This window comes from Diadema setosum, chromosome 6 (assembly GCF_964275005.1).
Source record: "Diadema setosum chromosome 6, eeDiaSeto1, whole genome shotgun sequence".
In the NCBI taxonomy this organism is placed as follows: domain Eukaryota; kingdom Metazoa; phylum Echinodermata; class Echinoidea; order Diadematoida; family Diadematidae; genus Diadema; species Diadema setosum.
This window is the reverse complement of record NC_092690.1, coordinates 1,942,169-1,963,332: the sequence shown is the minus strand read 5'-3', so window position 1 is coordinate 1,963,332 and position 21,164 is coordinate 1,942,169. Positions and strand designations below refer to the sequence as shown.

The window sequence follows — 21,164 nt, the reverse complement described above, 5'->3', positions numbered from 1 at the left end:
AATCAAATAAAGTGAATGTGCAGTTGTGGTGTATGTCAGGAAATCATGCCTCAAACAATTTCGCTTCGGAGAAGCAGGCAGTTTTTTTAAAAGAAAGCTAACATTTTGGCAAAATGATTGTCATTTGTGATCTCAATTTTTCACCTTTCCGCAGCTTATTCCACAGCAAAAAGGGACGGTAACGGTAAAGAACAGGTTTATCTTGCCATTAGGCAAGCTCTTATGCACTGGATATGCGAAAATGTGGAAATCAGCAATTACCAATCTTTTGACGCAAAATTTGTCATGTTCTCAGGTTTTACTGCTCCTCATCATTTGTATTCATTCAAAGACATTTCCGTCTGAAAAGGGCACATCAGCGAAACAAGACTGAAATGACGGAAACGATTCTTTTGTTAGTGACAATACATGATCACACAATCGTTATTGTCCAGACACCAGAATGTACTCATTAAGATGCACATAATCAGGTATCGGCGACGATGATTACATCAAAGAAAGACTGCCGTGAATAGTCCATGTATATTAGGCCCACGGTGATACGCACCTTGTAACCAGGTGCACCTGCTCCCAGGAGGCAGACCGAATCCATATTACACAACTCCACACCTTTTGTTGCCATACATGATCCTAAGACATTTCCATATTTTTCAATATATCCCCGCAAAACGGGTTAATAGCCATGATTCTAGAAAGTGTTCATCATTTGACAGAGCAAAATAAACTCTTTTAACAAATACTTACAACAAACAAGCAATATTCTTAAAGTTACAATTAAAGATATTCAACATTTTCTAATCAGTTCCACCTTCTTCTATCAGATTTATCTCAAGTAAAAACCTAATTAAAAGTTAACGTAATCAAAATTAAATTCTTGAATTTGTGCACTAATTAAAGTAAGATGCGTACTACCTGCTTTTTGATGCTTACTAGCTGAATTCCCTCTCAATGACATCATGGAAGGATGTATCTTTGTTGTTTGTTGTTGTTTTGGGTTTTTGTTCTGGAGTTCAATGGGAGCTCACACGAAGAAAAAGAACAGAATATAAAATGATAAAAGATCTACGAAACATATTTTGAGCAAAAAGTTACAGAACTGGCAATTTTTAGACATTTTCACACCACTAAAGGATGTAGTGGATATCAGGGTACCTGTAAGGCTACAGTTTTGCGACGTGACTTTACAGGCAGCTGACTGCGCTCTCCCGGAAAGACGTTCGTTGAACCGCGCGCAGCACCCACCCATACAGGGAGTCGGCGTCTAGAGATGATATAGTGACGTCACTAATTGAATCGTCTTTTCCTCGACAAATCGAAGGACGAAGGTCAAAGTTCACGAGGGGAGGGATAATGTGAAATTTGTTCGCCGACATCAGACGCGTTGGATGGGTAGGCAGATGTCTTTCGTGTCATGTTCGCTGCGACCGTCATTTATTTTGTCAGTTCACATAGTACGCCAAGCCCGCGCGCCTCTCCCCTGTGGGAAGTGGGAAGATAATCCTTGCGAATCTTGGGATGCTTTCGTTGTTTATATTGTGAAGAGAGCAATATTACCACGAAAACTCATTACGATTTTTTTCCTTCGATTAGAATACTACGTTTTGTAATCCCTGATTACTTCGTTAGCGGCATTGAGTCATGGTACTTTTCACATTACTGTCGAACCTGACAGAACCTTGAAGTAAAAAGAAATTGGAAGTAAATGGATTCAAGGCCGAATTGCCGAAGACACGGAAAAACAACAAAATAGGGAAAACACCAAGATGAAAAGCCAAATAATGGAAAGAGGAAGTATGGTGAAACGATAGACAAAGGGGTTCAATATGATAATGATATCTATAGCGCATACAGAAATATTATATTTAACTAAAGTTTAGAGTTTTTTTTTTAATGTAAAAGTTAACTCCGTAACAATTATGGACACACACACACACACACACACACACACACACACACACACACACATACACACATACTTATCATAATAATATGTATAAATCATTAACATAATTATGCAGATACATTCATAAACATATATATTGCGATCATCACATACTATGACTCTTTGGACCCTGAACTGACGCGCGATCGCATGACTCAAAACCTCGCCCTACTTGTTGCTTAAAACAAGTTTTTTTTTTTCCAGATTTACGTCAGAAGGATTGATCAACACCTCTTCACGAAAATGTCATCAAAAACGCATTTTCTACTTATTTTTTTCTCCACCCGAGGTTGTCACGCGGCGATACGAGGACGTAGTTCGGTCTCTCCTGGGTACTGTTGCCATCCGGCGGAAGACCCTGCAAGCTTGCAAAATCATATGTTGTGGAAAATTGCTTCGGTAGATGGAGGATCTAGTCGAGATGAGAGAAGGAGATATAGATAGACACAGAGAGAGAGAGAGAGAGAGAGAGATGGGGAGGAGGGTAAGAGGAAAGCATATCATTTCACCACCGAAAATAAAGGAGAAAATATTACGAGAAGGAAGAATTTAAACATGGTAAAGAGAAAGAATGGGGAGGGGGTAGAAATGAATTAAAGTGAAAATATTGAAAAGGAACTGAAAGCAAAGAAAAACAACAACAACAGCAAACAAACAAACAAAGAAGATGAAAGACAGATGGTGGGGGACGTTTATATCATTCATAGAAAAAGAGATTGCTTAGAAGTACGAAAATGAATACCCATAGGAGGTATATAACCTCCAGCTAAGAAAATAGGTCAGTCGGAACATAGTGTTTTCGAATACAGAGCGGAGTAGTGAAATACAGGTCGACATCTACGCAGAAAAAAATCGACAGGCAGGGGAAAAGAAATAGGGAGAAAGAAAGAGACGGAGATGGATGTGTGGAAATTTAGAAAAGATCTTGTGTCACTGTGATAGGCCAAAAGGGCAGAACGTTAAAGACGAAGATACAGAGAAGAAAGAAAGTGAGAAAGACAGAGAAGAGAGAGAGAGAGAGAGAGAGAGAAGGAAGGTGGGAGGGGTTGAGAGAGGTTTAAACTTATCCCATCTCCGGGAGACGCTGTTATTGTCTCGGGGAAAAGTCGCGACCGCCACCCGTCGTTGCCCTAGGTCTCAGAACCTTTTTGAGATTTGGTCTTGAGTAGACGTGAGGGGCTTGATCATCCCCTGTCAATCTATTTTTTCCCCTTTTTTACCTATCAACTGCAATCAAGTACAGAGGAGAGGAGATTTGCAACCCAACGTGTACAAGCAGACAGGAGAAGGCAGAAGGCATGGATTTGGGGAGTAAATACTCTCGAGGAAGTATGGCGGGATACTTGTTCAATATTTTCCTGGGCGGATTCATCGTTTCTTTTTGCTTCCGATCGGCGCACACGGGAGGTATGTGTCTATCAAGCATATGCAATCGCTTTCAGAATTATCATCAGAAACTAGCAGAATAACGTCATGAAAAAATCTGTTTTACTCTTCAGTCATGATGTTGAACAAGCACCATACATCTTTAAAAATGATGTCTGTAAATATGAAAGCAGTGTTTGGAAACTCTTCTGCACAAAAGTTCTATTAAATTTGGCAGTATTAGGTGGTGAGTTTAGAAAGATAAGAGGAAAAAAAACCCGACCATTTGCTTTGTATGTGTTTTGTTCTGTTCGTGAAACAGTCATAGATATCGTTGAAATTAAGAGATTCCAGTTTTCCGAGAGGCGGTCGAAATCGAATTATGTGATTTCCTTCCCTACACCAGAACTTACTTTTTTTTTTTAATCCTGTTTCGCTGTTCGGAAGAAATAACAGATACACGAAAGAGAAAACGGTTTTATTGCAAGGGGAATATTGTGTCAATACATTAGGCCTATCAGGTATGTATATATAAAAATGTATACAGGTATGTTTACATAATAAATTGTTTATCAAATATATATATCTATGTATATATCTATATACGACTGTTTATTGCACTTATATTTAAAAAGGTTTACTGAAAACTGGTTTAATGCTATAAGCTGTGAGACGCAAAGTTAAAAGAAACGGATCTATAAAGAACCCAGAAAATGATACTAACAAACACGTTTTTATCTTATCGTTTTTATAGTGTTCCCCTGTAAACCATATGAAAAAAGATAAAGTGTAATTCGATAACTCATCTCAAATAAAGCCAAACATTCCTATGATGTAAATAGCATACTATAAATTTGAATTTGTTCAAGAATCTGCTATTTTTTTTTCAATTTTGTTTTTATTGAAAAATCATAAGGAATCACAACATTTACCAATGATTGTTACAAAATTAGCATACAAATCACAAGAAATTAAAGAAGTAATAATAAAAAAAAAGGCAGAAGGAAGATAAAATGTATATATTTTTCAACAGCGGAACTCCGATATATATAAGAACTGAAACCAAGGAATGCTCGACATTTACAATACGGCTAATGTTTAAATTCTAGAAAATATGCTATTCTTACTGAGGCGGCTGCTCTGTAAATAGGTCTACATTGTGTTAAATCATGCTATACGGGACCTTACTCAAATACGATGTTATTGGGAAATGAGCTTAAAAGATATTGCACCTTACGAATCATGAATTCGCGAAAAAAAAAAATGCTGGACAAGTTTTTGATAACGATTCGATTGAAAATGATGACAAAAATATTCAATAATCTACACAATGCAAATTACATAAATGGCATGGTATCGACCAGATGAAACTACAGTTGGCAAAATGAACGTTGTATCAAAATGTGGTGTCTTGGGCCACGAGCCTGTGTGACCCCCTACGTTATGTTGATACAGCACATCCATGTCTTTTTTTTTCTTCTTGGTGATGGAAAATCAGCACGCCAGTTCGTCAATTTTGCAATGCAGCCGTAACGTCATAACAAGGGAGCATTTGTCAAGTGTTTTGTCGGTTATTTCCACTGACAAATTTGCTGTCAGCCAATCAGATGCAATGATTTCAGTAGCTTAAAAACTGTTGTCAGTGACTAACAAGTTTCATGAAACGATGCCCAGAAATTGACGGCTCACTATAATCAGGGTTCATACATGTTACGTTTATTCATTTTAATTCAATCATACCATCCAACAAAGAGGTAATACAATGATACCCAAAATACATATACACATTGATTTTGATAAACATGATAATTACGAAAAGTTGTAAGATTCAATGTCACAGTTAAGTCATCAAGTATGATGCAGAATGTACATACAAGTGTGCGTATCACGAGAGAGACATTTGACAAAATATTCATCATTGTCATGACAATTTGCAATATGTCCAAATTTATTTATTTTATTATTGTCCAAAGTTATTGAGTATGATACAACATGTACATACATATTTGTGTATATAAGGAGAGAACCATGCACACTTTACAAGGATTACAAAAAGTATGTGTTATAGCGATGAGAAAGAATGAGCTTGAAAGTAGAGCTTGAAAAGACGTGAATCACTAAAAATTTGATCCAGGGATTCATCACCGTAATCTTCTGTATCTATGGCTCGAGAAAACATTAAATTATGCTTCCATTATGCCATTCGGGATTTCCATAACATTGATGGTCGTGAAATAATGACCAGAATTTATTGATATCATTAAATATCCCAAGATACAGAGCAGTGCTTTTTACAGGTCAAAACCATTCCTTGATAATCAATTATGCAGTGTCCACAATATGCATAATTAACCCTCGTACTGTACAAAGCTACAGAAAATTCTTTGAGGAGTATTTTTTTTTATTGACTTTTATCATCACCTCTCCCCAAAAGCTAGCCTACTGTTTCACTGTGTATATAATTCATATCATTCACAAGTTGCGCCATCAGCATTTATGTATTAGATGAATTTGGCACCTTATAAATTACATACATACATTCTTCTTCTTCTTCTACTTTTACATGTTGTTACTATCATTATTATCATAATTATCATGACATTAATGATACTAATAATAATTATAATAATAATAATAACAATAATGATAACAATTATCATTGTTATCATTATTATCGTTATTATCATCATTATTATTATTATTATTATTATTATCACAACTTGTTTGTGGAAATAGACTGGGACAGCGCCAGTATAGAGTCGGAATGGAGCAGCGAAGACCCGCAGCTAATGCCGTGCGTCTATAGTGGCGAGGTCTTCAACCACGGAGACACGTGGACCGTCGACCAGGACACTAGCTGCCAGTGTGACGACAGCGAAGTCGTCTGTGACGTCATGACGTGCCCTTATTTGGACTGCGACAAACCGATCGATGTAAAGGGGGAACGGTGCATATTGTGTCAGCACAGTAAGTATAATTATTATAATTATGTTTGCCAGAATACTTGAGTGATGCAAAGGGAATACTAGTAGTTAAAAATGAAAACTGGTGATATCTTAACACAGTGAACTCCTAAGGAACGCAGTTATAACGAAGTCCCCTGTACAAGGAAGTGAACATCCCGTTCCCAAAATTATCATCTGTATATCTTGATATTCTTACTTTATTCGGTTTGACGAAATTTCGATATAAAGACAAAAATAACACTAGTCCCGAGGCCTTCGTTAAATATGGAAGTCGCTTGTGCCGACATCATAGAATTCCTTGGAAGGTATTGTGTTTACTCTTCTCTTTATACTTTCCTAATTTTGTAACACATATAACACGTGTTAACAACATAATCGCGGAAAATAACTACTTTTTGTTATGAAATGTCAACACAAATGCCTGAAAATAGGGACATTATAATAATGTATACTGCAATCATGATTATGACATAAATGATAATGATAAAGATGGTATCACTCATAATCACAACCATTACAATCACAGTGTGAATAATTAACATCATAACAATTTTATTGTGTTTTCAGTGTATGTCTACTAATTTTGATTACTACTATCATGACGTGCATATGTTTAATACTTATCAAAATAAAGCACAGATTTGGCTCTTAAATACCTTTATAGGCCAGACATTATCCACTCTTGTAATTCCTTAATGTCATCTTTTCACAGTAGTTTCAAAGCAACAATATGCTTCTTTAACTTGACCTCAATAAATTCCGCATCGGTCGTTCTGAAAAGAGATAGATATAACTTTCATGACAGTGTACATAAATTCGCTCTATAGTCCTGAACGATTTTACTTCTTTAGGAATATTGAAAAAAAAAATAAGGCTATTGTCAGCGTATATTTCATTATCACATCATTGGCAGTATTCTTGTTATCAATATTGTAGGCGTTTGATCTATCCTAAGTCATTTTGGCGTTAAAGTTTCAATTGTCCTTCATTCTATGTCCATGCTTTTAATTACTTTCTCTCCCAATAGACGTTGTTGCCAGCAGGCTACACGTAAATATCCGTTCGATTGATGACACCATGATGGTCAATCAACCCTTCACCATGACCTTTGACCTCGAGGTTCCCTTTGAGGAATATTCCCAGACAACCGGTGTTTCTGGAACGAATTTGTGGAAAATGAGCGCTTGGGGAAGCACCTCATCGGACGGCGGGGGCGCCCGGCACAGCTACCAAGACCAAATTCTGTCCACGCGCCAGGCATCACGCGCGTACCAGAAGGACGCGCCGTTCACTATCAACAGAATTTCACTGAACCTCGTCCCAACTAACTGCCCGGCTTTCAGGCACATCTGCTTAGGTTTTACCAGGGGCGACAACCCCGCCACCAAGTCGGGGCTTGACTTCGTCTTTTCAGGACCCATCCCAGACAGCAACAACGTCGTAACCTGCTTCTCTGCTCCAGAATGTCTCGAAGGTAGGCCAAGGCCACTTAGAAAGCATTACTGACAACATCATATGGGATGGATATCAGATATTTGATGTTATTGGCGCATGCTGGAACAAAATTTACGCCGACCTGCTTTTGGGGATAAAAAGTAATTGACTGGCTGTGAGAATCGGTCTTTCTCATAATGTTTTCTTTAAGTTTTGGGGGGAATCAGTTTAACAGGTGCAGAGTCTTGGCATGGCTTATGAGTGAAACCCTCAATCAGATAATATTTATCGTCTTACTTCAGTCCTTGGTCAGATTGAATTCTTCTCAATTGTCACTCAGCTTCCTATTACGAGATCAGCGCTGCCTTAACAAGCATATAACTCTGAAGCATTTGTTATTACCATGAAAAATTGTGGCAACTTGCATGACGATTCAAATATTTGTAACGTACTAAATCATTCGTAAATTCCATACACAGTAAACATTAAAATTCTTCAGATAGTCGTCGTGTTACTGTTATTTTCAGAGGATGCCATTCTCTGTGTGATCTCCAACGAAGCAGGGTCATCATCTCTGTCTATCTCTCCCCACCCCCCCCCCCCTCTGCTGTGTGTGTATTTCTCTCTCATTCTATGGCTTTGTGCCATTTCATCCACTTACGCAGAAGAAAGGCCTATCCCTCCCAAGTCTTTAACCGAGACGGGGGCGGCCCGGAAGAGGTGCCGAGCGGCGGGAAAGGTGTACGAGGACGGCGAAACGTGGCAGACGGACGAGTGCACGACGTGCCGCTGCAATGCGGGCCGCTCGTCGTGCGACACCGAGGAATGTGAGACGTCACAGTGTGCGAGTCCAAGGGTTGTCGAGGGCCAGTGCTGCAGGAAATGCCCCTACAGTAAGTTGTGGCGCCCTTCCGGATACAAATGAATGAATGGATAAATGACTGATTGACTGAATGAATGCCTGAATGAATGAGTAGATGTTTAAACGTATGAATGAGTAGTTGAACAAAATATTAGATGACTGAAAAATTATTGAAGGTTTGAATGTCCGATTAATAGGAATTTTGATTGGATGTATGTCTGAATGAATGAATGAATGAATGAATGGATGCACGAATCACTAAATGAATGATCTAACAATGTAAATGAAATTAAAGACTTGAATATTCCTAACTTAATAATAACCTGACGCACACTTTGGCTGACCAACATTCTCATTCTCCAGTCATTTAAAGGTGACTCTTGCAATCGTTCGTTCCTTCGGTGGCTACTATCATTCTCATTATGCCATCTTGTCCCAGAGGTGTCCTGGAAGTAACGGTGGTAATGGTCATGACTGTGACATTTTGGAGAATCTGCTGTCAGTATCATGACAATAATATTATTGTCATTTTTGTTTTTATAAGTGTTCTTTAAACAATGTTGGTACTTTGAATGTCGATGAATTTTCATTTGTATGACCATTATCATCATCATTTTTTTTTTTTATCATTACTGTCATATTACAACAGCTGTTTCTGGGAGGGGCATCGGTTTCCAGCTCTCCGGCTCGTATAACTACGTGACAGGTCGTCTGAACCAGGTAATCGTGCAGATGGAAGCCTCGTTCAGGGACAAGCGGTCGACCGCGGTGGAAGGGGAGCGTTTGTGGAAGCTCAGCGGGTGGGGGAGTTACAACAACGACGGGGGCGGACGCCGATTGATGTTCGTCGATAACTTGCTGAATGACGCTCAGAGCTCGACCCCTTTCGTTCCGGGAGAAACATTTCGCATATCAGGTGGGGCCTACATCGCAACATACAATGTAATAATTAGCCTGCGAGCAAAATGTTTGCCTTTGCATTGCCCAATCCGTCGCTTATGGTCAGTGTCTCATCATTTCCAAGTTAACGTTAATGAATACGATGTGGGGAGAAATTAGACAAAGAGAAGTGTAAATGGTTCATCATAATCGGTCGTCAAGTATACAAAAGTTGTTGTTGTTTTTTTTTTACATTCATATGGTTCACCTAATTTGCATACGTGGTTCCGACCAGTAGCATTTCAATTTTACGTTTCCAAAGCTTCTCGTTCAATTTTCATAAAACTTCAACCAAGTCTGTTTAACTTTACGGGATTCTTCTAAGTCAAACTAAACACGGTGGGGTTAATTCCTTTATTCGGAAGGACGTGTGTCAGCAATAAGCTCTACTGTAATAAAAGTTGCATTTTAAACTTTTTGTGTCTGCGTGTGTGTTTTCAGTGACCAAGAGTAGGGTGCCAGGCATCAAGCTTATCTGACACATGTTCAACACTCTTTATTTCATTCAACAACTTTCGTGATTATTTTCCAGGATGAATATTTGTGTAATTATACTAGGTGTTACAAAAAACATTTCCCACTTTTGATGCTTAATAACTCAAAAACTATATAACAGATTGAACTGTTATTGATATGAGTAATTGCTGAATAGTGTACAATTTGGTTGGAGGTGATTTGAATATGAAAACCTACATCAATTTCATGAAATCTATGATTAATTTCAAAGTTAGGCTCCAGATTTTGGTCAAATTTTAACCCTCTGTACAAAACCTAAACTTTACACAGGAACTAATGATGTGTATGTGAGTGTGTACTTACGTACTAGTATGACTCTGAACAATGGACCTGGGTACCACCTGTTCAGAGCTCTGCTCCAAGGCACATGAATGCTTTATTAATTATTCATGATGGATTGCCCTGGGCCCTACTAGTCTGAATTCACAGCAAAGGGTGAAATGCATGCACATGTTTCCACGTGCTTGCATACACCACATTTCAGAATGAATAAAGACTAGCTGTGATAGTGGAATTTCTCATGAATAAATAATGGACCATCCTGGTCATTGTCCAAGACCATTGTCTGGGTGTCAACTACACATTCCCATACACACCAACTGACTTCTGTGCAAAGTTAAAGTTTTGTACAGAGGGTTGAAAATAGAGCAAAAATCTGAAACCCAACTGAAAGAATTAATGTTTAATATCATGAAACTGAATTATGCTGTCATTTTGAAATTGCCTCCAACAAAATTACACTATTCAGCTATTGCTCGTATCAATGTCAGTGTTATCTGATATATAGTTTTTTAACTACTGAGTATCAAAATTGGGATTTTTTTTTTTTTGGTAACACCTAGTATTTACTGCCTGCAATATATATTGCTTGATAACATTCTCGTTATCCATAATCTACGTATTATTCTCATGGATTCCACAAGGTATCACTTTCACCCTCAAGGACTACGAGTGCGAACAGCTACGGTTCTTCTGCTTCGCATTCTCAAAAGGCGATAACCCTGCGCCAAGATTCGGACTTCCGTTCGAGGTCAGGGGTTTCACTTCCAGTGCCGTTACGTGCGTGAATTCCGAGCAATGTCTCCGTGAGTGTCACCTTAGTAACGACGATTTTTTTTTTAATAACAGGGAAAAAAATTGTCTTGATGATAATTATTCTTTTCACATGACGATCTGAAGACTTACAGCAATAGATAACGATTAATGAAATGTGCCGTGAAATATCATGAATCTTCCCATGTTCCTCATCAAACAGGATCTCCCCCACGAAAAAAAAGAAGAAAAATGGGAAAAAGAGACATGTAATAAATGGTGAATAAAACGTTATTACAAATGTGTTTAAAATACCATCCTATTGACCAGCATGATATACTGGTCATGTTCATTCATAAAAAGCAAACATTTAATATTCTGCTGTATAGAACGGGGGACAACATTGTATATTTGGTAAACTTTTCAAATACTTACAACGTCATGTTTATACTGTTCAAGTGATAATAAATATTATTTTCATAGTCCTAATTTTAGGATTGGGAAGCATGTTTTGCACTACAACAATCTTAGCCAATGTATACTTTTTGGTTTATGCGTCACAGCCGATGACATGCTGGACGTCGCATCGGAGTCTTCCTTCCCAGTACCTGTGGTCACAACGTCGCTACCGGCCACGACTCGCGGTCGACCGCGTGGCACCGAGACCGACGTGAACGAGATACCTACTGGACGAGATCCGTCAGGGGTAGGCCGCGGTCAGACAACAGGAAACGAGGTTACCGGAGGAGACTGGCAGCCGGACCGCGGCACTGGCGGAGGTGGTGGAACAGGAGGAGGAGGAGGAACTGTGGGGCGCCCCCAGAGACCGGATCAGGAACGCGGACCCCGGCCGTGCTTCACGCGCGTCACAGAATATCGGCATATGGAGAAATGGCGGATGGATCCGTGCACGCGGTGCCAGTGCAAAGACGCCAATATCCGCTGTGTCATCAAGAGTTGTCCACCATATTTCTGCTTCGATCCGATTTTCCGGGAAGGATCCTGCTGTCCTATCTGTCCTCCAAGTGAGTCAGCTATGATTGCAGTCCTGGGCCCCGTTTCATAAAAATTGTTATCAGTGAAAAGTTTTTTTTTGTTTTTGTTTTATAGTTGTGACAAGGTACTGAAATCCTTGCATCTGATTGGCTGAGAGCAAATTTGTCATACAAATGTGGCAGTTGTCACTGATAACAAGTTTTATGAAACGGGGCCCTGGTCCCGGGTCCATTCCATGAAAGATTAATAAGAGACTTTTCCCTCATATGACACACTCATTAAAGAGGCTTCATGAAATTGAGTTTACTTCTCTCTGAAAATTTTTCATAGCTACATATAAGCGACCTAGGCCAATTCTGAGATTTGCGGAAAGATTTTGATGTGATGACTTCATGAAACGGACCCTTGGCTGCTACTTTGGTCAGAACTACGTATCGATTGAAGTCAAAGTATTACATTTAACCTAACAACGCTATACAAAATTCAATATTGTTAGGACGCTGAAAAATGAGGTGTAGAAGGAGAATAAGAAAACGGATATAATAAAACATTCAATGAAAATAGAAATACATGAAAGAGAAGACAAAGGAATGAAAAAAGGAGAACAAAACATAATCTTACGCTAAAAAGTTGTTACAATACAGTAGTTACGGTCGCATTGGTAAAACTTCACAAGAAATAAAATGTCAAGAGTTTGAACATCGAGAAGTTTTGTCAGTGTGACCGCGGCTAAGGATGTAATTATCTAACTTCAGTCGAAATAATATGCGGAAAGAAACCCAGAGAGCAACATTCCTTTATAATAGTTTTCTCCACTTTAATCTCTTTGCAGACGTGATCGTCGACGCAGTGTCTCCGACTATCCTTTCCGCTCCGGCCAAATTGGTCATTGGTCAGATGACACAGGTGATCCTGCACGTGAACGTGTCCTTCATGGAGACCTTTGAGACCACGAGCGTGTCCGGCACTGACCTCTGGAAGCTGTCCGTGTGGACGAGCCGAAAGCCGGACGGGGGTAGCCCGCAGGGCGTTCTCGAACAGGCGCTCAATGACCGGCAGCGGATGAAGAAACACACGTACGGTACTCCGGTAATGCTGCGAGGCATCCGCTACGAGTTCCGCGTCGGTACGTGTCCGGAGGTGCGCTTCATCTGCGTCGAGTTCGGCAAAGGGGAGAATCCAACCACGAAACACGACTTTGGCTTCCATTTCAGCGCCTTCCCAGACAGCAGCAGTCTGCTCAATTGTATCCGCCTTCCGCTCTGCGGTAGATAACTCTCAGCTCGAAGAACGGCAAATCTGAGTAATTTAAGTGCGACTATCATACCCGTAACTACAATAATATTGACAACTGATATGAGTCTGTCTCAACACAATTTTGGACGCCTAACGGAGCGGGCAACCACTACACTGGTACCGGGAAAAGGTCGATATTCAGACAATGCTAAATGGTATGGGGAAACACAGAGCTTGAGTTAAGTTGAGACGTGTCAAACGTAAAGGATGTTTAAACATTGCAGCTCCCCATACCATGAATATCATCTCCACCCTGGTGATTTAAGAATATACCGAAAAAAACAGATATCTCGTTTTATTCCATTTTTTCGCTTCCGGTTTGTGTTTCCGTCAATCTTATTTTTTCCAGCACTCGACAGGGAGCTCGTAAAACCACTGCATTCACATTGTCATGGCGCCACGAACTGTGATGGGTGATAAGGATCTGTTAGCTGTCTGTGCCACTGACATGTCATATCAAAAAATATGAAAGTCCTTGTATAATGTAGAAATCATTGCAACAAAAAGAAATGTGCGCATGCTGAGTTTGACAAAATTGTTGACGATAATGAATCGTCCCTTAAATGATATAAACATGAACATGAACGATTTCATTACCTTCCAACGTTTAGAACATAATTATTTGAAATATTTAGAAAGAGTTTGAGAGAGAACAATTAGCTTGTTTGCAGTAGACTGGTGATCTTAGGGACTTTACTGAGTCTTGAATGACATATCTTCAAAACCACCCACTGATAATAAACAACAGCAAAAACCAACACGTGTTTGAATTAACGTGGGTGATAAGGCGATGTGTTGGTCTTAGAGGAGTCACTGTGTACTCGTTCTCTGTTCCAAGAGAAGCTAGAGGTAATGTTGTCCGTTGTAACATTGGAGGTTCAGTAAGACTGCGCACTTGAATTTTGTTGACTGTAGTAAAAATTAAGTTTATATGGGATAGATCTATGCGTGCTTAAAGGAAAGTTACACCTAAGGCTGTAAGTTGAGAGTAGAGCCAAAGAGACTGAATGGTTAAAAAGGATGGCATTTAAGATTTATATTGTTTTCAGCAATGGTGTCGGGTACAATCCCAAATTATACAGATTAGGAGACGTACAGATATCATCCTCTCCCAGTTGTCCATTTACCTCCCAAGGAGTAAACATTGCAAAAACCCATACATTTCATTGTGAAGACTTTAGTAACAGTGGCATTGCCTCTGTAGTTGTGACGTACTAAAGCTCGTGCGTAAGCCGACTTCACAGGGGGTCTTCTCGTTACGTCATTGACTTTGCACATGTGGCAGTCATTGATATCACTGCATTATCATAATTATGCAATAAACTGAAAGGACGATCCCAAATCATGTTAACACTTGATGCTATAGATTTACTTTTAAACTTACGTTTAACCATTTGATTTTCACTGTTGTGTTTGCCTGATTGCCTGTTACGACACTGAAGTCAACTTGAAAACGGAGAGCGGTTTATTTGTACAATAACGTCAAAGTCCACACAAAATTCAGGCTGAGTACATCAAAATAGAGCATACTTAGATGAAGAGAATTATAAATAATATGATATGCAACAAAATCACACATGTAACGAACAAGTTATGTAAGATTGGAGTCTTATTTGTTCTCATCTAATTCTAATATTAGTTTTGTCAGAGCCACGCAGAAAAGAACAAAAAAATATCTGCATTTAGTTTGCATGCTAAAGCTGTTGCTGCTCAAGGAAATGGAAGTAAAAGCTGCAAAACTTTGACTTTTCTTATATCACATTTATCTGAGTAGAATTATCCTTGTCTATTTATTTGCGTTGAATTATTCACGAAATTGTGTCCATTGTGTGTAGGTGTGTTAATGTTCCTTACTGCTTTTTTCTTATACCATAAGTTAAAAACAAAATAGTAGCAGAACACGTTATTCAATGATCGATATAACATTCAAATTATATGAAAAGAAAATATTGTTACTGCACTCTGTTTGCTTAATACTCATGAAAACATCTTAGTATAATGGTCATTTTTTTCCGAAGTTGGACAGAACTTAAGATTCAGCTGCTTTCTCAGTAACAAAGAAATGTATGTAAATATCATACCTTAATGTATTAATACCAAAACGGTGTCAAAATGGATAATTCCAACACATTTCTTCTGCGTATGACAAATTCAGACAGATTAGGCAGACGTGACTTAATGAGTAAAGAGAGAGAGAGAGATAAAAAAAGTCTGAAGAAATGTCGGAAAATGTTAATAAATTGCTTATTTATAACGCTGCAAATGATATATCTGTTTCCTTGTATCGGAATTAGGTTAGAACACAAATGTGCTATGGAAAATCTCCTATTATATCGGCATTAACGCAAAACATACGTTTATAATATATATTCAGATTTCTTTCATATACATGTGTATTGTAAATGCTAAGCAAATATCCCTGAGTACATGGGTCGGTATAAAGATACATAAAAACCCACACAGCGCATATTTTAGATAGTTCTTAATACCAAAACATCATACACATTTTTCTCCCCCACAATATATGTATATATTATATATATACATATATATATATATATATTATATATTATATATATGTATATATACATATATATATGCATATACATATATATGAAGAGTTTATTTGCAAAAACCGATAAGTCCATTTTCGAAGAGTTTGAAGTACGATCGCTGTCATAAAGTTTAAAATAATACCTTTTAAATGATATATTGGTCACTACATATAAAGGTACATTTTTGAAGTTATGGTCAAAAGAAGCAAAACATTTCTTATTATTCTCCATTTGACAAATATGGACTTATCGGTTTTTGCAAACAAACTCTTCATATGTACATGTATATATATGAAGAGTTTGTTTGCAAAAAACCGATAAGTCCATATTTGCCAAATGGAGATATTTGCGATTAAAGGTCAAGAAAAATAAAGAGAATAATAAGAAATTTTTTGCTTCTGTTGACCATAACTTTAAAAATATACCTTTATATGTAGTGACCAATATATCATTTGAAAGGTACTATTTTGTACTTTATGACAGATATCGTACTTCAAAATCTTCAAAAATGGACTCATCGGTTTTTGCAAACAAACCCTTCATATACACGCACACATCACATGATAAAAAGTATATGATTTTTCATTTCATCTCATTGCTATATGTATTGAAAACATAAACGTATTCATGGTATTTACATCACTAATTTTGGTGCAATGAGAATATTTTCAGCATTGATATCAAAAAGACAATTATTTGATTCCGTACATTTGTTTTAGTGGTAGCTTGATGATTGCTAGGTGATATGCAGTCTTTTTCTTTCTTAATCAGAAAGTGAATAACAGAAGAAGAGATCAAACAGTGTCCAGCGGTCTGTAGCGCACACCTGCATATCCCACATTCAACATCCATGAATATTGTATTCTTGCAGTACTACATAGAACAGAGCAATCAAGGAATGGGGAGGTATAAGGCATGGAGAACTTCAGAGCAGCATGGTCTATATGTGTCTGTATCATACTGGTTATAAAACCTGCCAAATTTGCAAAAGAATCTTAAACTTAATAAAATAGGGATTTTTTTTTTTTTTTTTGCATTTGACGTTGAACTTTGGCATTTCTTTAAGAGAGTAATCCCTTAAAGGTGATAGGCACAGCTTCACGCACTCATACATCAACTGGCAACATTTGGATACTTCAAGCGATCCTTAGGCTACATCGTTCACAGAATCGATCACGGACGGAAGGACCTATGGACAACACGAGAAGATAATGCCTTCGGCATAGGGATAAAAGGATACATGTTTTTGTAAAGATTTTTATTAAACTGAGAGTGCTTGTCATTAAAGTGTGCTTTTCATGGTAGCGATTTTATCAGATCCACTTTTTTTTTTTTTTACCACGTCTGGCATGTATACAGTAAATATCACGTGGGGTCGAGATCCCACTAAAAAATAGCAAGTTACCCCAGCGAAAAATGGGAAATAATAAATATTAAAACATACAGGTTGGCAATTTGGATTTTACAGGCATCTCAATGCCTCACATCTCCAAAGAATACCACATCATGTTATCCCCGGGCTATTGCCCCATCGAGACGGATCAGATCTATGGAATATTTACAGGCGTCTCTTATCCAATCAGGTGAAGGCATATGAGAATGTATTAAATATTCAACAGCCAAAGTGGCCAGCTTGGCGCCCCTCCTTATATATTAGTCCTTCAAGAGTTATAGCTCTTCACTTCTTCGTTTAGAAGTTGGCCGTCATGAAGGCAAACTCTTCTAGTATGAAGGAAGGACTCTTAATAATTGTCATGTTATTTGATTTCACTGGTAAGTTATCTTCATATCAATTCATCGATAGACGTATAGGCCTATGTCACTGCACTGTATGGTGCGTGTGTTATTCTCTATTTTCTTCAAAACAAGTGGACACTGCCAAGAATAAATCAAGGCGACAAGTTCGCCTTCATAGACATGTGAGTTGAGTGAATGCAGCAGTATTAGTAGAGCATATCAGAGAGAGTTTGAGGAAAATCGAACAATGCGTTCAAAAGTTACTGATTACTGAGGTTTCTGCTCAGTCATTGCTGGATGAGAAGACTGCTGCGACTTGAAAGTAAGGTCGCATTGTGTAGAACAACATGGAGAACAGATTATGTGACCCTGCACCACAAAACAAACAAAAAGTCGCCAGACATGGATTTTTAGTTATGAGCAGATTCTGAAAGAGGAGACTTCAAGCTTTAAAATGATGTATAACTCAAATCAAAATTGGACTCTCCTAACCTATCTAAATATTATTGGAAAGAACACTCCAGAAAGAGTGAACTGAGAAAAGAGGCTCTGAAGCACAGGGTGTATTCAAGGGTTTAATCTTTGCCAAGCTGTGCTAACTGTGCAATGAATGGGTAAAAAAAAACCAGGATGAAAACCACCTATTTAACCACAATGAAGGGATTATCAGATTAAGCTGAAATTGAGCACATTCTACTAACAAATTCTGTCCATGTTAAATGCAAATTTTCAAAGCAGTAGCATCATCCTATCTAAAGTTATTAGAGTTGACAGTGAAGAGTGTTAACGGGGTTTTTAAGTAATGAAAGGGGACTCTAAAGACACACCTTACCACACTATTCTAGAAAAAGTGCTCGAGATAAACTGCTAAAATACACACTTTCCTGTTCATTTTATTATACCAAATTTTAGCATAATGTAGAAAAAGACTTGCTCTTTCAGAAAATATAAAAATGACAAGATTGACCAAATTGACCAAATCAGTGCGTGCGACCTTTTGTTCGTTTTCTGATGCACTGTCACATATAAGGAAAAATTAACAATTTTCACTTTTCTCGAATGATGAATTAACGCGTGAATTGCCTCTTTTAGAAGGCAGGGGGAATAAGATTATCTTTAACATGCGTCAGCGATAAGTCGAGGAAAAGTAATGCACACCTTTTTCAAAAAGTATAATTTTGTGAAATTCTCTCTATATTTTCCTTATGCCTTTCTAAGCTTGTGGCACCATGCACTGTTATAGTCTTTCCATGTATCAGTAACCGGGTACATTTGAACGGATTGTCCGATTTTCATCAAACTCTCAATGATGTGTTCTACTGATATTGCTGCATTTACAAAATCCACATGTATCATTTTGAAGGTGGTACATTAGACTTTAATTGAAAATTGATGGTGCAATGACAAGCATACGATCCGTAGGTATTTGTAAGGAAAGAAATTTTGATAACATGGAATGAGGTTATAATTATTATTATACAAAGACTTTGGATCGAAATAGAGTTTGTTGTGAACAAATTACATGACATTACAGTTGCGGTTCGTTTTGGTTTATTTCTGCCATTACCACTCATTCACATCGCTTGATCTGTGTATCATACTCCAAATCATTTCCCAACGCTCTTTAATCATTATTGATATCTGCCTTATCCCTTTAAATTTCTTTAAGAATCTAACAAACTTACTTCATCCTGCTCTTCCTAACGGAAAAAAGTCTACATAGCCATTTATGCTCAAACTTGAAATTTCGAAGAATGAGAACAGTGTTGAACAAGGTAAATAGATATTAGTCTTATATACATATATATATATATATCTGTATATATATATTGCATTTACTATGTGCGGAAAAAAAAATTTCCTTTACATACTTTTTATGAACTGAAGAGGGATATCAAAGTGGGGAAACCCATAATCTCAGAAAAACAAATCAAAACAGAAACAATATACCGTCAGATGATTGCTAAGTTATCAACTGAAAAATAAACCCACAGTGTATAAATTTGACATAGTTGCGTCAAGGGCCAATGAGAATTCGATTGGGAGAGGTAAGTAGTTGCTTATTTGATTTTCATATGTTCTATGTCACCTTTTTTTTTTCTGCGACTCCACCCCCCCCCCCTCCCCCGGCCGCCAACGTTTCCCGGCTTTTGCTTTAAGAAGGCCTAACCATCGGATGCGTTGCAGCAATTTAATAATTTTATGGCAGGTTAGAATTTCTCATTAAACCTGAGCGAAAAAAGTTTATGGGGTTATTTGTTTTTTATTACTTTCGTTGCTGGAGAATCTTTGTAAGGTCTTACAGATTTAAAGTACACACTTTTTGATAACGTGGATTTATCCCTCAAAATCATATTTTTTTTTTCGAATTGTTTTTTATTCATTTGTCCTTTGTGTTTCTTCGGCTTTTCTTGGGGAGGGGGTGCAAGGTAAATGCTGTCGGCCTAAACAATATTTCTAATTCGACTTTATGCACTCTTGTGGAAGTAGGTGACTACCGCTTTTCCTTTTAAGTTGCATCAAAGATGCTGGATACAAGGCATAAAATTTACGCCATTCGGTTTATCATCCATTTAGAAAATCTTTTATAACAAAGTTTGGCCACGTGCCTGCAGATAGCCGGAAATAATAGCCTCCGATATTATAAATTATGGATGAGAAGCACACTTAAATGGAATTATAAATCATGAACAACTTGACAAGCTCGCGTGAATGCCCGGGCGAATGTTGCAATCGACAATCCCGTAGCCAAGATTTTTCAGCGGTATATGTAATAATAATAATTATAATAACGATGATGATGATGATAACAATAATAATAATAGTAATAAAGTAATAATAATGATAATAATGATAATAATAATAATAATGATAATGATAATAATAATGATAATAATGATAATAATAATTATAATGATAATGATAATAATAACAATAATAATAATAATAATAATAATAATAATAATAATAATAATAATATTAATATTAATAATAATAATAATACTAATACTAATCAGAATGTTTAATCATAGTTTGTGATACGGCCCGCTGAGGAGGGGCTGGGGTGTGTTGGTTTGATGGTAACCATAATTTTGGTAAAACATTTGAAGAAATTCAAGTAAAACACGTAAAGAAAATGAACATTTATTGACAAATGAATAACTGAGTGGTGTTACAGTCCGACCTCTCTTATCCGGACATGTCGGGACCGGCGCTCATCCGGATAAGGGATCTGGCCGGATAACATACACAGCTGCCTACCCGATGGAAGCTACATGCACATGTATTTGTTTTACGTGAAGATGTCACGTCCTCATCTTCAGCTGGTCTGCTTTCTGATTTTCTGATGATTTGCTCAACGAAGGATGGCCTGTAGGCCCTACTGAGCCCTGATTAACCGAAAAAAAAAGTGTTCTGTCAATGTTCTTCTGCGATGTAGATGGGAGTAGTGAATGTCTGAATGTATGCTATTTTGATGACAATTAATTCATGAGAATGTGTTTTAATCATGTAAAGATGTAAAA

At 37.7% G+C, this 21,164-nt stretch overlaps 1 protein-coding gene across 1 annotated transcript; it reads left to right on the top strand.

Annotated features, from left to right (window-relative positions):
- Positions 1 to 1,269: 1,269 nt before the first annotated feature.
- LOC140230134 (uncharacterized) lies at positions 1,270 to 15,570 on the top strand. The gene is made up of 8 exons (XM_072310327.1): positions 1,270 to 1,389; positions 6,044 to 6,274; positions 7,301 to 7,747; positions 8,373 to 8,600; positions 9,219 to 9,485; positions 10,948 to 11,109; positions 11,620 to 12,081; positions 12,885 to 15,570. Exons 1-8 carry the CDS (start codon positions 1,386 to 1,388, stop codon positions 13,325 to 13,327), a joined length of 2,244 nt encoding a protein of 747 aa, XP_072166428.1. The 5' UTR covers positions 1,270 to 1,385; the 3' UTR covers positions 13,328 to 15,570.
- Positions 15,571 to 21,164: the final 5,594 nt, after the last annotated feature.